This window comes from Chelon labrosus (assembly GCF_963514085.1).
Source record: "Chelon labrosus genome assembly, chromosome: 12".
In the NCBI taxonomy this organism is placed as follows: Eukaryota; Metazoa; Chordata; class Actinopteri; order Mugiliformes; family Mugilidae; genus Chelon; species Chelon labrosus.
Genome location: NC_140345.1, coordinates 29126958 through 29141536, shown reverse-complemented (window position 1 = coordinate 29141536; position 14579 = coordinate 29126958). Strand labels below are relative to the sequence as shown.

Below are 14579 nucleotides of genomic sequence, written 5' to 3'. Positions count from 1 at the left end.
TCCACTTCAACAGCAGCACAAACTCCATCCTCCACATCATCCAGGTGAATTGAAGATTAAAATCATCCTAAAGGAGGATTTAGATTATTATTATATTATTTATTGTAAACGTGGGATTTTATTTTGGTAGTTCAAGGTTAACGGAAGAGGCTCCACTTCCTGTGTGAGAGGTCACCGTTCTGGCTAAAGATGGCGGCGCCCAACGAGTTGTTTTGCTGGGAAGGAGACTGGGGCTTACCGTCCATCGACACCGACAGTCTGGTGGTTCTGGTGAGTGTCCGTTCACCGCCGGTACCGAACCGGTTCACCGGTTACCCGTAGGCGGCCGCTCTCACGCGGAAACGAGGGTAAAGACGGTCCCACGAGCGCCGCTGCTAGCGTTAGCATGCTAACGGCTCAATGGACCACGGTTTGACAGTTGGACTGAAAACAGAGAAACTAATAAATGAAGCATTTAATAAAAACTGAACATGTAATTATAAGTTCACAGGTAAAGAGAAGTAAATAAAGTAGCTTCAGTTATTATTTAATCTATTAATCTTTACTTGAATTCTACTTATATTTACATTTATTCTGAAATTAATTATGTCAGAACTAGTGCTGACACCATTAGTTGAATTAATGTATTAATTTTAATAGAAACAAATATATAAATATATTAATTATAAAGGACGAATATTAAAAAAAATATCTATGTGTCAAAAACTAAATTAAGTTTTTTATTTTTTAGCATCAGTAACAATAAAATTATCTCTAGATTCACAGAGAAGTAAACAGGAAGAAGACTTGAGCAGCTCACATCATATACACTGATCAGCCACAACATTATGACCACTGACAGGAGAAGTGAATAACATTTAAACCATCTTGTGACAGTTCAATGTTCTGCTGAGAAACTTCTGGACCTGGCATTCATTGGTGTGGATGTTACTTAGACATGTAGCACCCACCTAGACCAGACCAGGCACCCCCACCCCACCTAGACCAGACCAGGCCCCCCCACCCCACCTAGACCAGACCAGGCACCCCCACCCCACCTAGACCAGACCAGGCCCCCCCACCCCATAGCAATGACACTCCTTGATGGCAGCAGCCATCCCCAGCAGGATGCAGCCTGACACAGACACACACACAAAAACACTTTAGGAACAACTAAAAAAAAACATGAAGAACAGCACAAGGTGTTGACCTGGCCTCCAGATTCACTAGATCCCAAACTGATCAAGTATCTGTGGGATGATCCATAGAGGATTTAATTGTCTTAAATTAAATCTCCTTTCTAAAGTGTTCCATAATGAATCAGGTTTTCTTAAATAATAATTAATAAACATGGATGAAGTAAAGGAGCTTTTCATTTTCTGTTGCTTCATGAAGGTCTGTGCAGGTTGAGCTGAAATCATTTCTTAATTATAGCTCTGTTTGGTTGAACGTCCCAGTTAGTGAGCTGCTGGGTTGAAACTGGAGCAGATGTGTTGTTCTTGTATTTGAGTTGACCTGCTTCTCTTCTTGACATGAACTGGGTGAGAAGAGAACGACACGCTCGGCTCGGCTCGGCTCGGCTCGGCTCGAGACCCAGAAGCTCATGTGTTCACATCCAGGCTGTTGTTGCTCAGATGACCAGTGAGCGGCGCTGTCTGCTCTCTGCTCCCTGCTTCCTCTCCACCTCCATCCAGGTGTGGTTAATTTGGCTGCAGGTAAAGAGAGAGAGACCCTGTCCGCTCACAACCAGCCTCCGAGTGTGAAGATTAAAGTTCAGATGGACCTCAGACTCCTGGACATGTTTGATCTCATGTTCTTCCTCCTGGACTAATACTAATAACACTAGTTTCTAATGACCGAAGGAGCTGTTGGTTCAGCTGTGTTTTAGAACTACTGAACTGACACGTGTTCTTAATATTTTGACTTGTGGCCTGTGGGCTCGGCTAAGAAACAGGAACTCCACAATGAGTTAACTTAAAACATCTCTGACTGAAGGAGGATTTAGATTATACCTTATTCTCTAGTGTACCTAATGTTTTGACAAGTAAATTAAAACCTTTTCTTTCCTTTTTCCAGCCTAAATATTTCCTCATAATGTTTCATTGGTCGTTAGTTAATATTTATTTTTAGCTTTTATTAATTAGTGAACCAGAAAACAAGACAAATATAATAGTTGTGTGTTTATGTCTTTACATTAATGACGAGTAATTCTTCATCCCACCACCAGATGGAAGCAGAGAGTCTTTAACCTCAGAGCTGTGATTAATAGTCTGTCTCTTTTAAAAAACAGCTTTTCCAACAAAAGATTAAATTATTAACTGAGAAATAAATGAACGGATTAGTTGATGATGTAAATGTTGTGTGTGTGTGTCTTATCTCTGATGGGCATGGAGTGATGTCTGAACCTGGGGACCACCCAGAATGCTTTGTGGCTGCAGGCAGACCGGTTTCCATGGTGACGCTGTAGATTGGGTGATCCTGCCCTGCTCCAGACCTCTGAGCGATTAAACCTGACTTAAACGTGTTTGTGCTGGACTGAGATCAGACGGCAGAGCAGCGGTGCATGCTGGGTAACGATGGCTGTCGTCTGCAGCGGCGGTTGGAAAAACAAGAATGTGTCGCTGCTGCTGAGGTTTTTTCCAAGAGCTCTGGAGGAACACGAGTTAGAGTGAGGCGTAAATATGAGCTGGAGCCGTAAAGGTGAGATTATAGAGGACAGGACAGGAGGCGGGGCTTCAGGTGTGCACACAGGTGAAGTGAAAGTGACCTTGTTGTAACTGGTGCCTCTCCTTTAAGTGTCTCCAGCAGGAAGTGTCTCTCAGTTATTATTGGAGGTTTTTACTGAGACGCTCACAGCTGGATGGACGCTGTAATGACCGATCGCCTGTAAACGTTACATAACAGCAGCTTTCACAAACAGCTTTCTGTCTTTAAGAAGTGTTTTGCAGCAGGTTTGTGTCAGCAGGAGGACGGACCATCGTTCCCCAAAGAGCCACATTCATTTCATGTTTAGTTCAGTGATTATGAATCCGTTTGGTGTTTGTCTTGGACCTCAGGAATCTTTAGGATTCCTTGTTTCTGAGAGATCGTGTTTTTGTTGTTTGGCAGAAAGGTCTGAATACTACAATACCCATGAGCCCTGACTGCTGTTGCCATGGAGAAGAGGCCAGTTGTTTATCTAAATGCCACAGAGTTCCTTTAAAGGTGGACTTATTTAAACTGCTGGCAGCTCATCCAGGTCGTGGTATAAATTATAAAACAAGTTGAAACCAGGTCAGCTGGACGAGGAGCTGCTTCAGTTTCAAAGGACGGTTGGTGTTAGTGTGACATCTCTGCATAACTTCCTGGCCTCCACAGCTAATAGTAGCTCCTCCTGGCCTCAGACTCCTTCAGCTGTTTTTCCACTCACTATTATTTTGTGTCAAACACGTTCATGTTGTCATTTTATTTTATTTCTGTTCACTCTCTTCATCTGGACGTGTGATCAGTCATCAGGTCGTCTGACTCCGCTCAAACTCATCCAGCTGTGACTTGGTTTTCTCCGGGTGGAACAAACGTCCTCACGTTCATCAAACTCTGACTTCACGGCTGCACATTTATGAGGAAATTCCTCCTCATTTTTTCTGGTTGTAAAAGTTGAACGAGGCTTTTATTTATTTATTTTTTATTTCCAGAAGAACTGAGTCATCTCCAACTTTTACTGTAAGAGCGTTGAGGCCTTAAACGTTTCATAACCGCAGGCGTCTTATCGTCGTCTTTTAAAGCGTCTGTCTCCAGAGTGAAGTTGAATGATTTGTCAGTCTGTGTCGTTTCTCTCCTCAGGCCTACGCTCAGTTCGCTGGAGCTCCTCTCAAACTCAGGAAGATCTCCAACCCCTGGAGGAGTCCCAGCGGTGAGACGCCTCAGACACATCAGACGTCTTCTCTCTCTGTGAACACAAACAAACTCATGTTGTCTTCTGTCTTCAAAGGTTCTCTTCCTGCTCTGAGGACCAATCAGAAGGAGACGCTGTCCCGGCCCTCTGACATCATCATCCACCTAAGAAAACAGGTAAGCTCCGCCTCCTGCCACAGCAGGTTTGGAGCAATGTGACTTATTTTTTTTCAGTTATTATAATTAAACAACAAATGATGAAGAATCATGTTTGTTTCAGACCACAGATCTGCTCTCTAGTCTTTTCACGTCTACAGATGTTTGTGGCTTGGTAGCTACGGCAGAGTGTCGTCACCGACTTCCTGATTTGATTCGATATGAATTCTTTCAAATAAAATAAATTAAATGAAGCTAAGCTAACGTTAATCACCAGTACTAGCTCTTAAATGAATCCTGTTGCACAGTCTCACAAGATTTCTGTCGAGAGGACGCAGGAAATTGTAGACAATCTTTCAAATTAAGAACGACTGATTTATTTTTAACCCAGCCGTATTATTCACATGTTTTAGGTCGGTCATGAAAAACCTCACCCCTGCACCTTCAAAACGTCTTCTTCTGTTTTAATGGTGGTTGGTTTAAAAGCTGCCAAAGATCCAAGAAGAAGAAGTAAAATCACGTGACTAAACATGTCTGCTGTGTGGAAGTCAGTCAGACAGTAAATACCAGATAACTCACTCATGTGATTGGCTGCTTTACAGCGTCACATCCCCCTCACCTGGCCGCCATCACATCAGACACAAGTGGAACAAGTAGATCAGTCTGGAAGCTGGTGCAAAGTTGTTCTGGAGTCTCTCCGCTGGGAACTGATTCTGTTCCAGCAAAGATCTGCCGGTCCAATCAGATCGTTTGAGGGCGGGGCTTAACGTGGTGAACTCAGATTTTCCCCAGTTTTCTGTCCATGTGTCTGTGCAACAAAAAAAAAAAACGCTGTTTCACAAAACTGAGACGTAAATGAACTCAGTAAAACTCAAACACAAACGTACAGTAGTTTGAATCCCCGACTGAGCTGGGAGGAAAAAGTTTCTCTGAGCCGTGTCTCAGAACAGCGTGGTACTGGACCTGTGTTCAAGGCGCTCCAGCCGACTGGAAAAACTCATTAAACAACAGGAAGCTGCAGACACATTCCACCGGAGCTGATAATTCTCATAAAGCTGAGCAGCAGAAAGAAACCTGAGACGGAGAGACACTGGATTTACATCTTCAGAAATAAATGCTGATTTAGAGCCATCTGGACGACTGTGTAGAGGGGGCATGTGTATCGGCCTGTAGAGAGTCACCGCTCATGCTAACATGAAGCTAACAGTCGTGTCTATGTGAGAGGAAACACAGCAGGAAACTCCACATAGAAAAACCTCAGCAGAACCTTCATGCTATGATGCTAACCCATGCTAAAGGTTGCTAACACCCACTTAGAGCAGAACGTTCATGGAAATCTGCCTGGTTTAGTTTTAGATGTTTATATGAACACACACAAACTGCTGCTACCATGCTAGCCATTAGCATCCCCATTAGCATTAGCTGGTTCTTCTTTTTGCCAGTTTTGATCCACTAGTCGTGTCACTGCCCCCTGAAGGATAAACTTATTTCATTAATTTCTTTTGGGTTTTTCAGGAAACATCGTGACACGTCAACACACATCCACGTATTCCTGTAGTTGACGTCAACAAGTTGTTGCAGCCTCATAAAGTCTAAATATAAAAATAGCGTCTTGATGATAATCTAGGAACAAAAGGAGCAATCACCCAAGTGCACATAACAGATGTGTTTCCATCAGTATTTATGCAGGAAGCTCTATTGTCTGATAATAATCGCAGGGTCTGGATCCAGGATCTGGCTTTTTCTTCAGACCATCTGACGGAGAATTTAAAACCGAAGCATCTTCCTGACACTAGAAGCTTCTAATCTGTTCAATCAAACTCTGAAAAGTCTCGTTTCTACAAACATGTGCAGCAGTTTACAGTGATTCTGACTCTGTAGATGTGCTGCAGAGACTCTGAAAGAAGAAGAAGAAGAAGAAAATCTTAAACAATATTCACAAAGATTTCAAATGATTTTCACACTAAAATTTGACTGTCGTTTGCAGAAACTAGCCGTCTTACTGCATCTGTACCTAGTTCCCTGCTGGGGAGAATCCTAAAACCAGCAACGAAGCAACTTTGTTGCTTTTTGAAAAGTTGTTTTCAAGAAGAAACTCTTTAACCCAATAAGATCCTTAGTTTTTCATAAGTCTGGAGGATCTGTGTCTCTTTCTGGACATTTTGTGTCTCTTTGCAGTTATTGTGAGCCTCTGTTTGAGGTCATTTTGAGTCTCTGGTCATTTCAAGTCTTTGTGGACATGTTGAGTCTCTGATACGTCCTGTTTTGATCAGTAGGAGTCAGTCTGTGGACACTTGATGGTTTAGGGCTCTCCTGACCCATATTCTTGTCTAGTGACGTCTCTGAGCCCAACGCTGCCTTCGTTGAGCAGCAGCTGGAAGACATTAGACTCTGCGGTAGGTTTGTTCAGAAACCACATCGACAGGAGAGCTGCTGCTGAAGAAGCTCCGAGGAGAAAACTGCTTCACGCTTGGTTCTGCAGAGTTTAATTCACATCCATCTCCTTCAGTCAAACTCCGTCCTTCACCTCCACTCCCGTCAACTTTCTTCTTCATGTTTTCATGACAGTCGTTGTGAGTCTCTTTGACTGGCAATTGTCCTGCATCCATTCGTGTCCATTGTGAGTTTTGTTCTGTAATTTTGTCTCCTTATTGTTTGTAGTTGTTCTATGTGTCTTTGCAAATTTCACTTCCTGTTTTTTATTCTTTCGTTCACATCTGTGGTTTTGTTGCATCTCTTGAGTCTCTTTGTGGACATTATGAGTCTCTGTGTGGTAATTTCTAGTCTGTTTGTGGACATTTTTAGTCACTTGTATGTCTCTCTATGGTTGTTTTGAGTCTCATGGTCATTATTAGTCTTATAGTGGACATTTAAAATCTCATTCTAGACATTTTGAGTCTCTGTGGACGTGTTGAATCTCTTTCTGGACATCTTTTGACTCTTTAAAGTCATTTTCTTTCTGTTCTATGGACATTTTGAGCCAGAGGGCCACTTATAAGGTCTTTCCATGCCGCGTGTTTTCAGCAGGTTCCTGTTGTTGAATCAGGGCTCAGATCACAGCTGCTGTCAGGAAACATGTAAACAGACCCATAAACACCCCCAACACACAAACACACACCTCCAGCTTCACATTGTTTCTGCAGAACATGTTGGTGAAACATTTAGAAACTGAGCTGATCTGCAGCAGAAGTACAGATACAACAAAAACTGAGTCGATCACCTGGCGCATCACTGTCACGACTCCCTCAAGAAATCTCTTTTGTTTTTCAGAAATACAATGCAGACTACGATCTGTCGGCTAAGGAGGGAGCCGACAGCCTGGCCTTCATCTCTCTGATGGAAGAGAAGCTCATGCCGGCTCTGGTGAGACTTTATTCTGGTTCAACTCCGTCTAGAAATGTTCCAAGATCTGTTCCTCAGTCTATTTCTGTTCTTAAGTCTGTTCTTGTTCCTGAATAGGTTTCTGAATCTGTTCCTGAATCTGTTTTTGTTCCTGAATCTGCCTCTGCTTCTGATTCTGAACCTGAACCTGAATCTGATTCTGATTCTGATTCTGTTCCTAAATCCATGTTCTGACCTCTGACCTCTGCAGATCTACACTTTCTGGATCGAGCCGAAGAACTACGTGGACGTGACTCGGCGCTGGTACGCTGAGCACATGCCGTTCCCTCTGAACTTCTTCATGCCCGGACGAATGCAAGGCCGCCAGCTGGAAAAGCTGCGACTGCTGCGAGGAGACGAGAGTCTGGAGGCCGGAGAGGAGCTGGAGAAGGAGGTGAGGACTCGACAGGAGATCAGGAAACTACTTCCTGCTTCCAGGTCACATGACTGATCACATGACTCTTTTATGATCCATCCTTTCTCACTTTCCCTCTCCTCTCCATCTTTCTTTCCTTTCTTGCTTCCTTTCTCCTTTCTTTTCTTTTTTCCATTCTCTCTTTCTCCGTTTATCCCTTCCTTTCTACCGTTCCTTAACCTCTGCTTCTTTCTTTCTTTCTTCATTCCCTGTGCAAGATTGAACCACTTGTTCTCATTCTTAGAAACATGTGAATAAAGTGAAGTACAGTAAAACCTGAGAGCATCAGACGTTCAACCAAACCACAGAAGTTCATGTTTCCTCTGGGTTGTTTGGAGCTTTGTTGCTGCAGGAACTTGTGAACACCAGCGACGTGAGTTTTCCAGTCGTGGATTTAGTTTCCATGTGTTCAGGCTGCTGGAGCGGTCGGAACAAATGTAGAGAGGAAGGAAAACTTTCTCCTGTGGAAAAACTGCTGTTGTGGAGCGGTCGGCCCAGTTTACACGAAGGTCGGAGGTCACGCTGTGTTCAGGGGACAGACAGCTTGTTCATGAAAACCTTCAGACGGTCGACGCTTCAGGAACAAATGAGTGAAAAGTAATTTTCTAAAATTGTCCAAACCATTGTCCCGTCCTCTGGTATAAGGGTGATCAGTTTGGGTGGATGCTTCCAACGGCAAAGTCCCTCGATGTAAACAAAAGAAAGATCAGACATCGATTCATAAAATCCTAAAAACACATATGAGGGAGATCCAAACCACGACAGAAGCACCGTCAGACCTGAAAGCTGGATTTACTGAACTAAAGCAAAGACAAGATATGAAACTAGAGTTAAATATTAGTAGAAATACCACAGATCTCTGGAATGAATGACATCTGAACTGAATCTTTATGATATTTAGTCTGAAACCTGTGAATCAGATTTGAATCAGTTCAGAAAATACCCCTCATCTTCTCCCCGGGGGATTGTGGACACTCCTGCAGGAGAACACATCAGTTCATTTCATTCACAGTTGCCAGAAAATAAATCGTAACTAGGGTTTCCCTCGTAGCGTTTTCTGGGGCTTTCAACCACAAGGTCTCAAGGTCTCGGTGAGGAACTTGTTAGTGGACCTTGACTTGAGATTAATTTGTCAAACCTTTAATGCTCAAATTAATCCAAATGGTTTCTTTGAACTCTTGCTTTTCATTATTTCAGCATTAATTGCCCAAGTTTCCCTACTGACTTACTGAATTTGGTGACTGAACTTAAGATCACCAGATGCAGGACAGTGCCCTCAGCATGGCCTCACCTTGAAAGAGTCCGTTCCTAAGGAATGAAGAGAGGAATTTGTATGATCTGTTGGCTCATTTACTTTAGCAGCTCAGCGGTGGAGGTATTCACAGTCCTCAAAGTCCCAGAGCTCGTAAAACTCATCACAGAAAAAGAGAAAGTGGAAACTTTCAGTTGAAGGAGAAGATGGAAGAACGTTACAGGGCTCAGCTGAAAGGACGATGAACACATTTGTCATTCGTGACCTTTCAGTACCACCATCATGTAAAGGTTTAGCACAGGCTTCCCCGCTGGTCGTGGACCTTTGACCTTACCCGTGTTAGTTCTTTGCTTTACCTTCCACGGTGTAATTTAAGGTCGCCCTTGGATCTGTAATGGATCGTCCACAGTAGTAAAACGTGCTAAACACGGTCCAGCTGTGTACACTATGAGAAGATGAACAATGAACTGGAGTAAATTTTAAGAGACTCCTTTGTTCAGTTGGCTGATTTTAGGTTGAAGAAGATTGAACATAGAAGATTGGTGGAACATGTTGTGGTGATTTCAGTGTTTCCCATAGAACGTCTATGACGGCCCGCCAGGATCTAGTTTATTCAGCGTTGTTTTTTTCTATTGCTCCTGAAAGCATCATAGTTTGGCGACGCCATGGTGTCAGGAGATTTGGTGTGTTGGGAGGAAGGTATCAACTAATCAGTCAACCCTTTGAAGGGACCAGTCCAGTCTATGGATGTTTCTCAACATCAGTCCAAGAACTGTTCATATTCAAAGTACCATCTGACCTTTTTACAGTCCAAATACCAGGATGTGGTCCAGTAACACATCTTTGCTGATGAAAGCACCCCTCCAGTGCAAGAACAAGGTCTTTTAGGCTTTGCTAGTTGTGTGTATCAGGAGGTACCTCTGGACTCTGGAGGACTGGTTCTTACAAGTCAGGAACCTGCTGCTAGATACCAGTTAACGAAACCTTGCAGATGTGGTGAAGATGGAACCAGTCCAGTCCAGAATATTAGTCCGCATATTAGTTGAAGAAGGAACCCTTCAAATGCAAGAACGAAGCCTTTTAGGCTGAAACATCTGGAGAAGGTGGGTCTTACAGTTAAAGAACGTTCTGGTTCTTTGTCCCTCAACAAAGCCAGAAGGCACCAGTCCAGTCTGTGGGCGTTTGTCAGCCTCAGGTCTAGTCTGAACTTGTGATCTTACCCCGTCCGTTTGGTTAAGGAAGTGTTTAGAGGTAACTTGTGTGGACTTGGTACAGCCAGGTTTCCCAGAATACATTTCAAGGGGCGTCAACAAGAACACTGTTGTTCCAGTTCCAGAATGACAGTCCTGCATCCCGTCCTCCAGAGTCTGTACTTCAGAACTCTTCTGAGAATTCAGACTTGATATAGAGTCTTTTCTTGCTCTGGTTGCCTTTGTGCTGCTCTGGGGGTTTCAGGCCAGGTTCTGTAAAGCGTCTCGAGACAATTTGAATTGACGTTATATAAATAAAGTTGAATGAACTGGTCAGCTCTTTGCTCTTGCCGGTTTTCTTGTCAACCAAGCTGTTAAATGTGAGCAATGTGTTTATGGTCTGTGCGGTTGTTTTCCAGTTGTACCGTGACGCTGCAGAGTGTATGGACCTGCTCTCCCAGCGACTCGGAACGCACAAGTTCTTCTTTGGAGACTCGTAAGTTCATCCACATTCCTGACTGAAGCTGGACGCTGTGCAGTCCTTGAATCCTGAACTTTTTCCTCTGCAGGCCTTCATCCCTGGACGCCTACGTGTTCGGTCACTTGGCGCCCGTCCTGAAGTCCAAACTGCCCAACGGGAAGCTGCAGCAGCATCTGAAATCCCTCGACAACCTGACAAACTTCTGCACCAACATCCTGCTGCTCTACTTTCCCCGAGACGGCCGAGGTGAGTCACAACCCGGAGCTGATCTAGTTTTCAGAAAGAAGTTTGAGGTGTTTCCTCCTCGTTTCAAAGCCAAACATTTGTCTTCAAAAGCAAAAACAACTGTTAGAGAGGGGACATTTTTTACCGCTGAGATTATTTGGAATCAAACCGAGCGTCAAGGCTGTGTAAACCACGGCTGTAAACAGATTGTCTCATGGTCATTTGTTTTTAGTTGTCACAACGAAGGAGGACGACAAACTGAAAGTGAGCAGATGGAAAAGTTTCATGTCATTTAAAGAAGATCCAAAGAGGATGATTATCAGACCACGGCTCATATTCACACATTTATTGTTACTGATGTTTTTTTTTTTAGAGACTTTCACAAACATCTCACAGCTCGTTATGTTCTGGTGTCGTTAGAATTTAAAATCACATCAATGCTCCATTTGTTCCAGATGTAAACAATAAACTTGGCCGACAACACGTTACCATAGAAACCAATTATCTGGGCGTTCACCTCTCTGAAGCTGATGGTCTCGAGTGGACACCCAGGACTCTGATCATCCTCTCCTTCTTCTCCTCTTCCTCTTCATCCATCGTCTCATTCATCTTCTCCTTCTGCTCCTCCTCCTCTTCTTCTTCTTCTTCTTCTTCTTCTTCTTCTTCTTCTTCCTCTCTGTCCTCGTCATCCTGGTCTTCTTCTTTCTCTTTCTCCGTAATATTTTTCTTCGTCCTGTTCTTCTTCTTCTTCTTTCTCCTTCTCCTCCTTCTTCACCTTCTGCTCCTCTTCCTCATCATCTTCTTCCTCTTCTTCCTTTTGCTCTTCATCCTCTTCTTACTCTTTGTCCTCTTTTTTTTGTCCTATTCTCCTTCTTCTTCATCTTCTCCTACTTCTTCTCCTTCTGCTCCTCTTTCTCTTTCTCCGTCCTCTTTTTCTTCTTCCATGTTCTTCTTCTCACCCTCCCTTTATATAAATATTGTTAGCATATGGGTGGAGCTCGCTCTTCTTCAGTTTGAAAAGAAAATACCATCAAGAAGACGACGCTGCTCCATGTGGGTTCAACCCAGCGATCCTAGTCGGCTATCAGAGTGGTGAAAGTGGTGGTAGGAACCAAAATGGTGGCCGGTGGTTCCTTCGGGTGAACGTTTGGGGAACAGTCAACCGTATCAGTGACTCCGATTGGTTCACTAATTATTTTTTTGTTTTCTCAGAGAGCACCAATCAGAAGACGACGTCGCAGCCCGAAGGCGGAGACTTCGACCACGTCCCCAACAAGCGGAGGAAGCAGTTCCTGTCGGCGCTGGTGGCTCTGGGCGCCATGCTGAGCTACGCCCTGGTCACCGGCATGGTGTCCATCCAGCACGTCCACCAGCAGGAGGCGCTGGAGGAGCCGCCAGACCTGCAGGACATGGGACCCCACGACCACGAGGAGGAAGGAGACGGCTGAGGACAACCGACGGACCGACGGACTTTATGGACAGAAGTAGAAATGTTTCAGGATAAGATCCAGACGAGAAAATGAAGAAGGAAACGAGTCGGAATAAATATTTAATCAACACAGAGAGAGAGAGGATGTAGACGCTGATGTTCAGAATAAAACTCTGGACCAACATGTTTCTCTACGTTCTTCTTTTAAATGACTCAAACACTAAACAGCTGATCGGTCACATGACCAGAGAAAATAAATCTGTGAATTAAAACTAACGACACGTTTGATGTTTAACTGAAAACTGACTCATTTAAGCTCCTCCCATCTTCTTCTTCACCTCCTCCTCGTCCTCCTCCATCACCTCTTCTTTCTCCATCTTCAACTCCTACGTCTTCCTCTCCTCCTTTCTTCTTCTTCTCTTCTTTCTTCTTCTTTCTCCACCTCATGTTCCTCCTCCACATCATCTTCTTCTCCTCCTCCTCATCCTTCTTCTTCTTCTTCTCCTCTTTCTCCTCTTCTTCCCCTCCTTGCGTTCTTCCTCCTCCTCCTACTCTTCTTCCTCCTCCTCCTTCTCCTCCTCCTTCCCCTCCTCCCGTTCTTCCCCCTCCTCCTCCTCCTCCTCTTCTTTCTCCTTCTCCTCCTCTTCTTCCTCTTCTTCCTACTCCTCCTCCTCCTCCTTCTCCTCCTCCTCCTCTTCTTTCCCCTCCTCCCATTCTTTCTCCTCCTTCTCCTCCTCCTCTTCTTCCCTTCCTCCGTTCTTCCTCCTCCTCCTCTTCTTTCTCCTTCTCCTCCTCCTCTTCTTCCTCCTCTTCCTCCTCCTCCTCCTCCTCCTCCTCCTCCTTCCCCTCCTCCTGTTCTTCCTCCTCCTCCTCCTCCTACCACTAACGAGGAGTTCCTCTCACTGTTTTTCTCTGTCGTGTTAATTCCTGTTGGATCAGCTGATGAGATGATTTTAATTCCAGATCAAACGGACGTGGACCAGATCTGATCAAAGTTTCTTTCTCTGAGACTTGAGATGTTTTATAGTTTTTTTGTTTTTACGACAGCAGACGACGTCCACATGTTCAGATCATGGAAACTCAGTCTCCACCCGTCCTGACCGGGTCTGGACCCCGGGGACGTACAGCTGCACATGACGCCACTGCACAGGAATCCTGGCCTGGCTCCTGTTAACCCCCCCTCTACCCCCCGACCACCAGCCCTCCTACCCCTCCTACCCTCTTCCTTCCCCCCTTCCTACCCCTCCTACACCCCCTACCCCCCTTACCCCCCCTCCTACCCCTCACTGTTAATGAGCTGATCTGGAAGCAGTTTGTTTTGTCCTCTGCTCTGGACTCTCTCTGTTTCAGACCACGGAGCTGAGGAGGGAGAGGAAAAGGTGGAGAAAGGGAGTCGTGGGGGTCGAGGTGGGGTTTTCCTCCCTCCCCTCCCCTCACCTACTGTTAAAATGCAGGTTTCCGTGGCAACGCTCCAGAAATCAGAAAACAAACCAAAGTGTTGGAGGAGTTTAAAGTTTGCCGTCTAGAGTTAAAGCTGAGCTGTAGCGGAGTAGAGCATAGTCTGTATATAAACATGGACACCACGTCTCCTCTTCCTCTCATTGGTCAAACTGACTCTATGTTCCCGGGGATATGGGCGGCGCCATCTTGTGAGTTTGGATCCAGAGTCTGATCAGTACGGTCTGAGGGCGGAGCCACGTGGCGCCGTGATATTGATGCCCCGCCCACACTTCCTCCAGACTCACTCACGTTTTCACCTAAAATGACAGAAACATCCTTGATAAAACAAATTTATTCAACGTGTATTTTAGTGTTTTAGTTTGGTACAAGTCCCGCCCACTAACATGGAGGGGGTGGAGCTTATGACCTATACTGGAGCCAGTCACCATCAGTAATAAATCCATCAGGCTCCGTTACATGGTTTTCTACCTGTTGCTCCTTCACATTCATTCAGACCAGGACCAAGCAGAGGGAGTAACTCTGGGTCTTTTTTGCTCAAGGGCACTTCAGCATGTATCTGTGTGTCAGGTATTGAACCTTTAACCTTCTGGTTCATGGACAACAAGCTAACTAGTTCTTTCATAGTTTGGTTATGACGAGAGGAGAGATGGAGGAAGTGTTCAGATAAGATGAGAATAATAAATTGACGTCGATGTTTAATCTGAAGTTGCTGTGAAAGTTGCCTTTAGGAGCAACTT

General features: G+C 44.6%; 1 protein-coding gene across 3 annotated transcripts; it reads left to right on the top strand.

Moving 5' to 3' along the window:
• Positions 1–175: 175 nt before the first annotated feature.
• On the top strand, positions 176–12665 carry LOC311496898 (metaxin-1-like). Of its 3 annotated transcripts, XM_084556926.1 has the most exons (8): positions 176–270; positions 3802–3871; positions 3950–4029; positions 7279–7371; positions 7601–7783; positions 10666–10742; positions 10816–10973; positions 12165–12665. In XM_084556926.1, exons 1-8 carry the CDS (start codon positions 190–192, stop codon positions 12398–12400), a joined length of 978 nt encoding a protein of 325 aa, XP_084413052.1. In that variant the 5' UTR covers positions 176–189; the 3' UTR covers positions 12401–12665. The 3 variants fall into 3 exon arrangements, with proteins under 3 accessions (XP_084413052.1, XP_084413051.1, XP_084413053.1); XM_084556925.1 differs by having other exon boundaries at positions 3802–4029; XM_084556927.1 differs by lacking the exon at positions 176–270 and adding an exon at positions 2357–2679 and having other exon boundaries at positions 3802–4029.
• Positions 12666–14579: the final 1914 nt, after the last annotated feature.

What these genes read in the sequence shown, in the direction of transcription:
- LOC311496898 (XM_084556925.1), top strand. Translation starts at nt 190, where the DNA reads ATGGCGGCGCCCAACGAGTTGTTTTGCTGGGAAGGAGACTGGGGCTTA. An exon ending in CCGACAGTCTGGTGGTTCTG is followed by an intron (nt 271 to 3,801) that starts GTGAGTGTCCGT and finishes TTCTCTCCTCAG; the next exon opens with GCCTACGCTCAGTTCGCTGG. An exon ending in AAGTTCTTCTTTGGAGACTC is followed by an intron (nt 10,743 to 10,815) that starts GTAAGTTCATCC and finishes TTTCCTCTGCAG; the next exon opens with GCCTTCATCCCTGGACGCCT.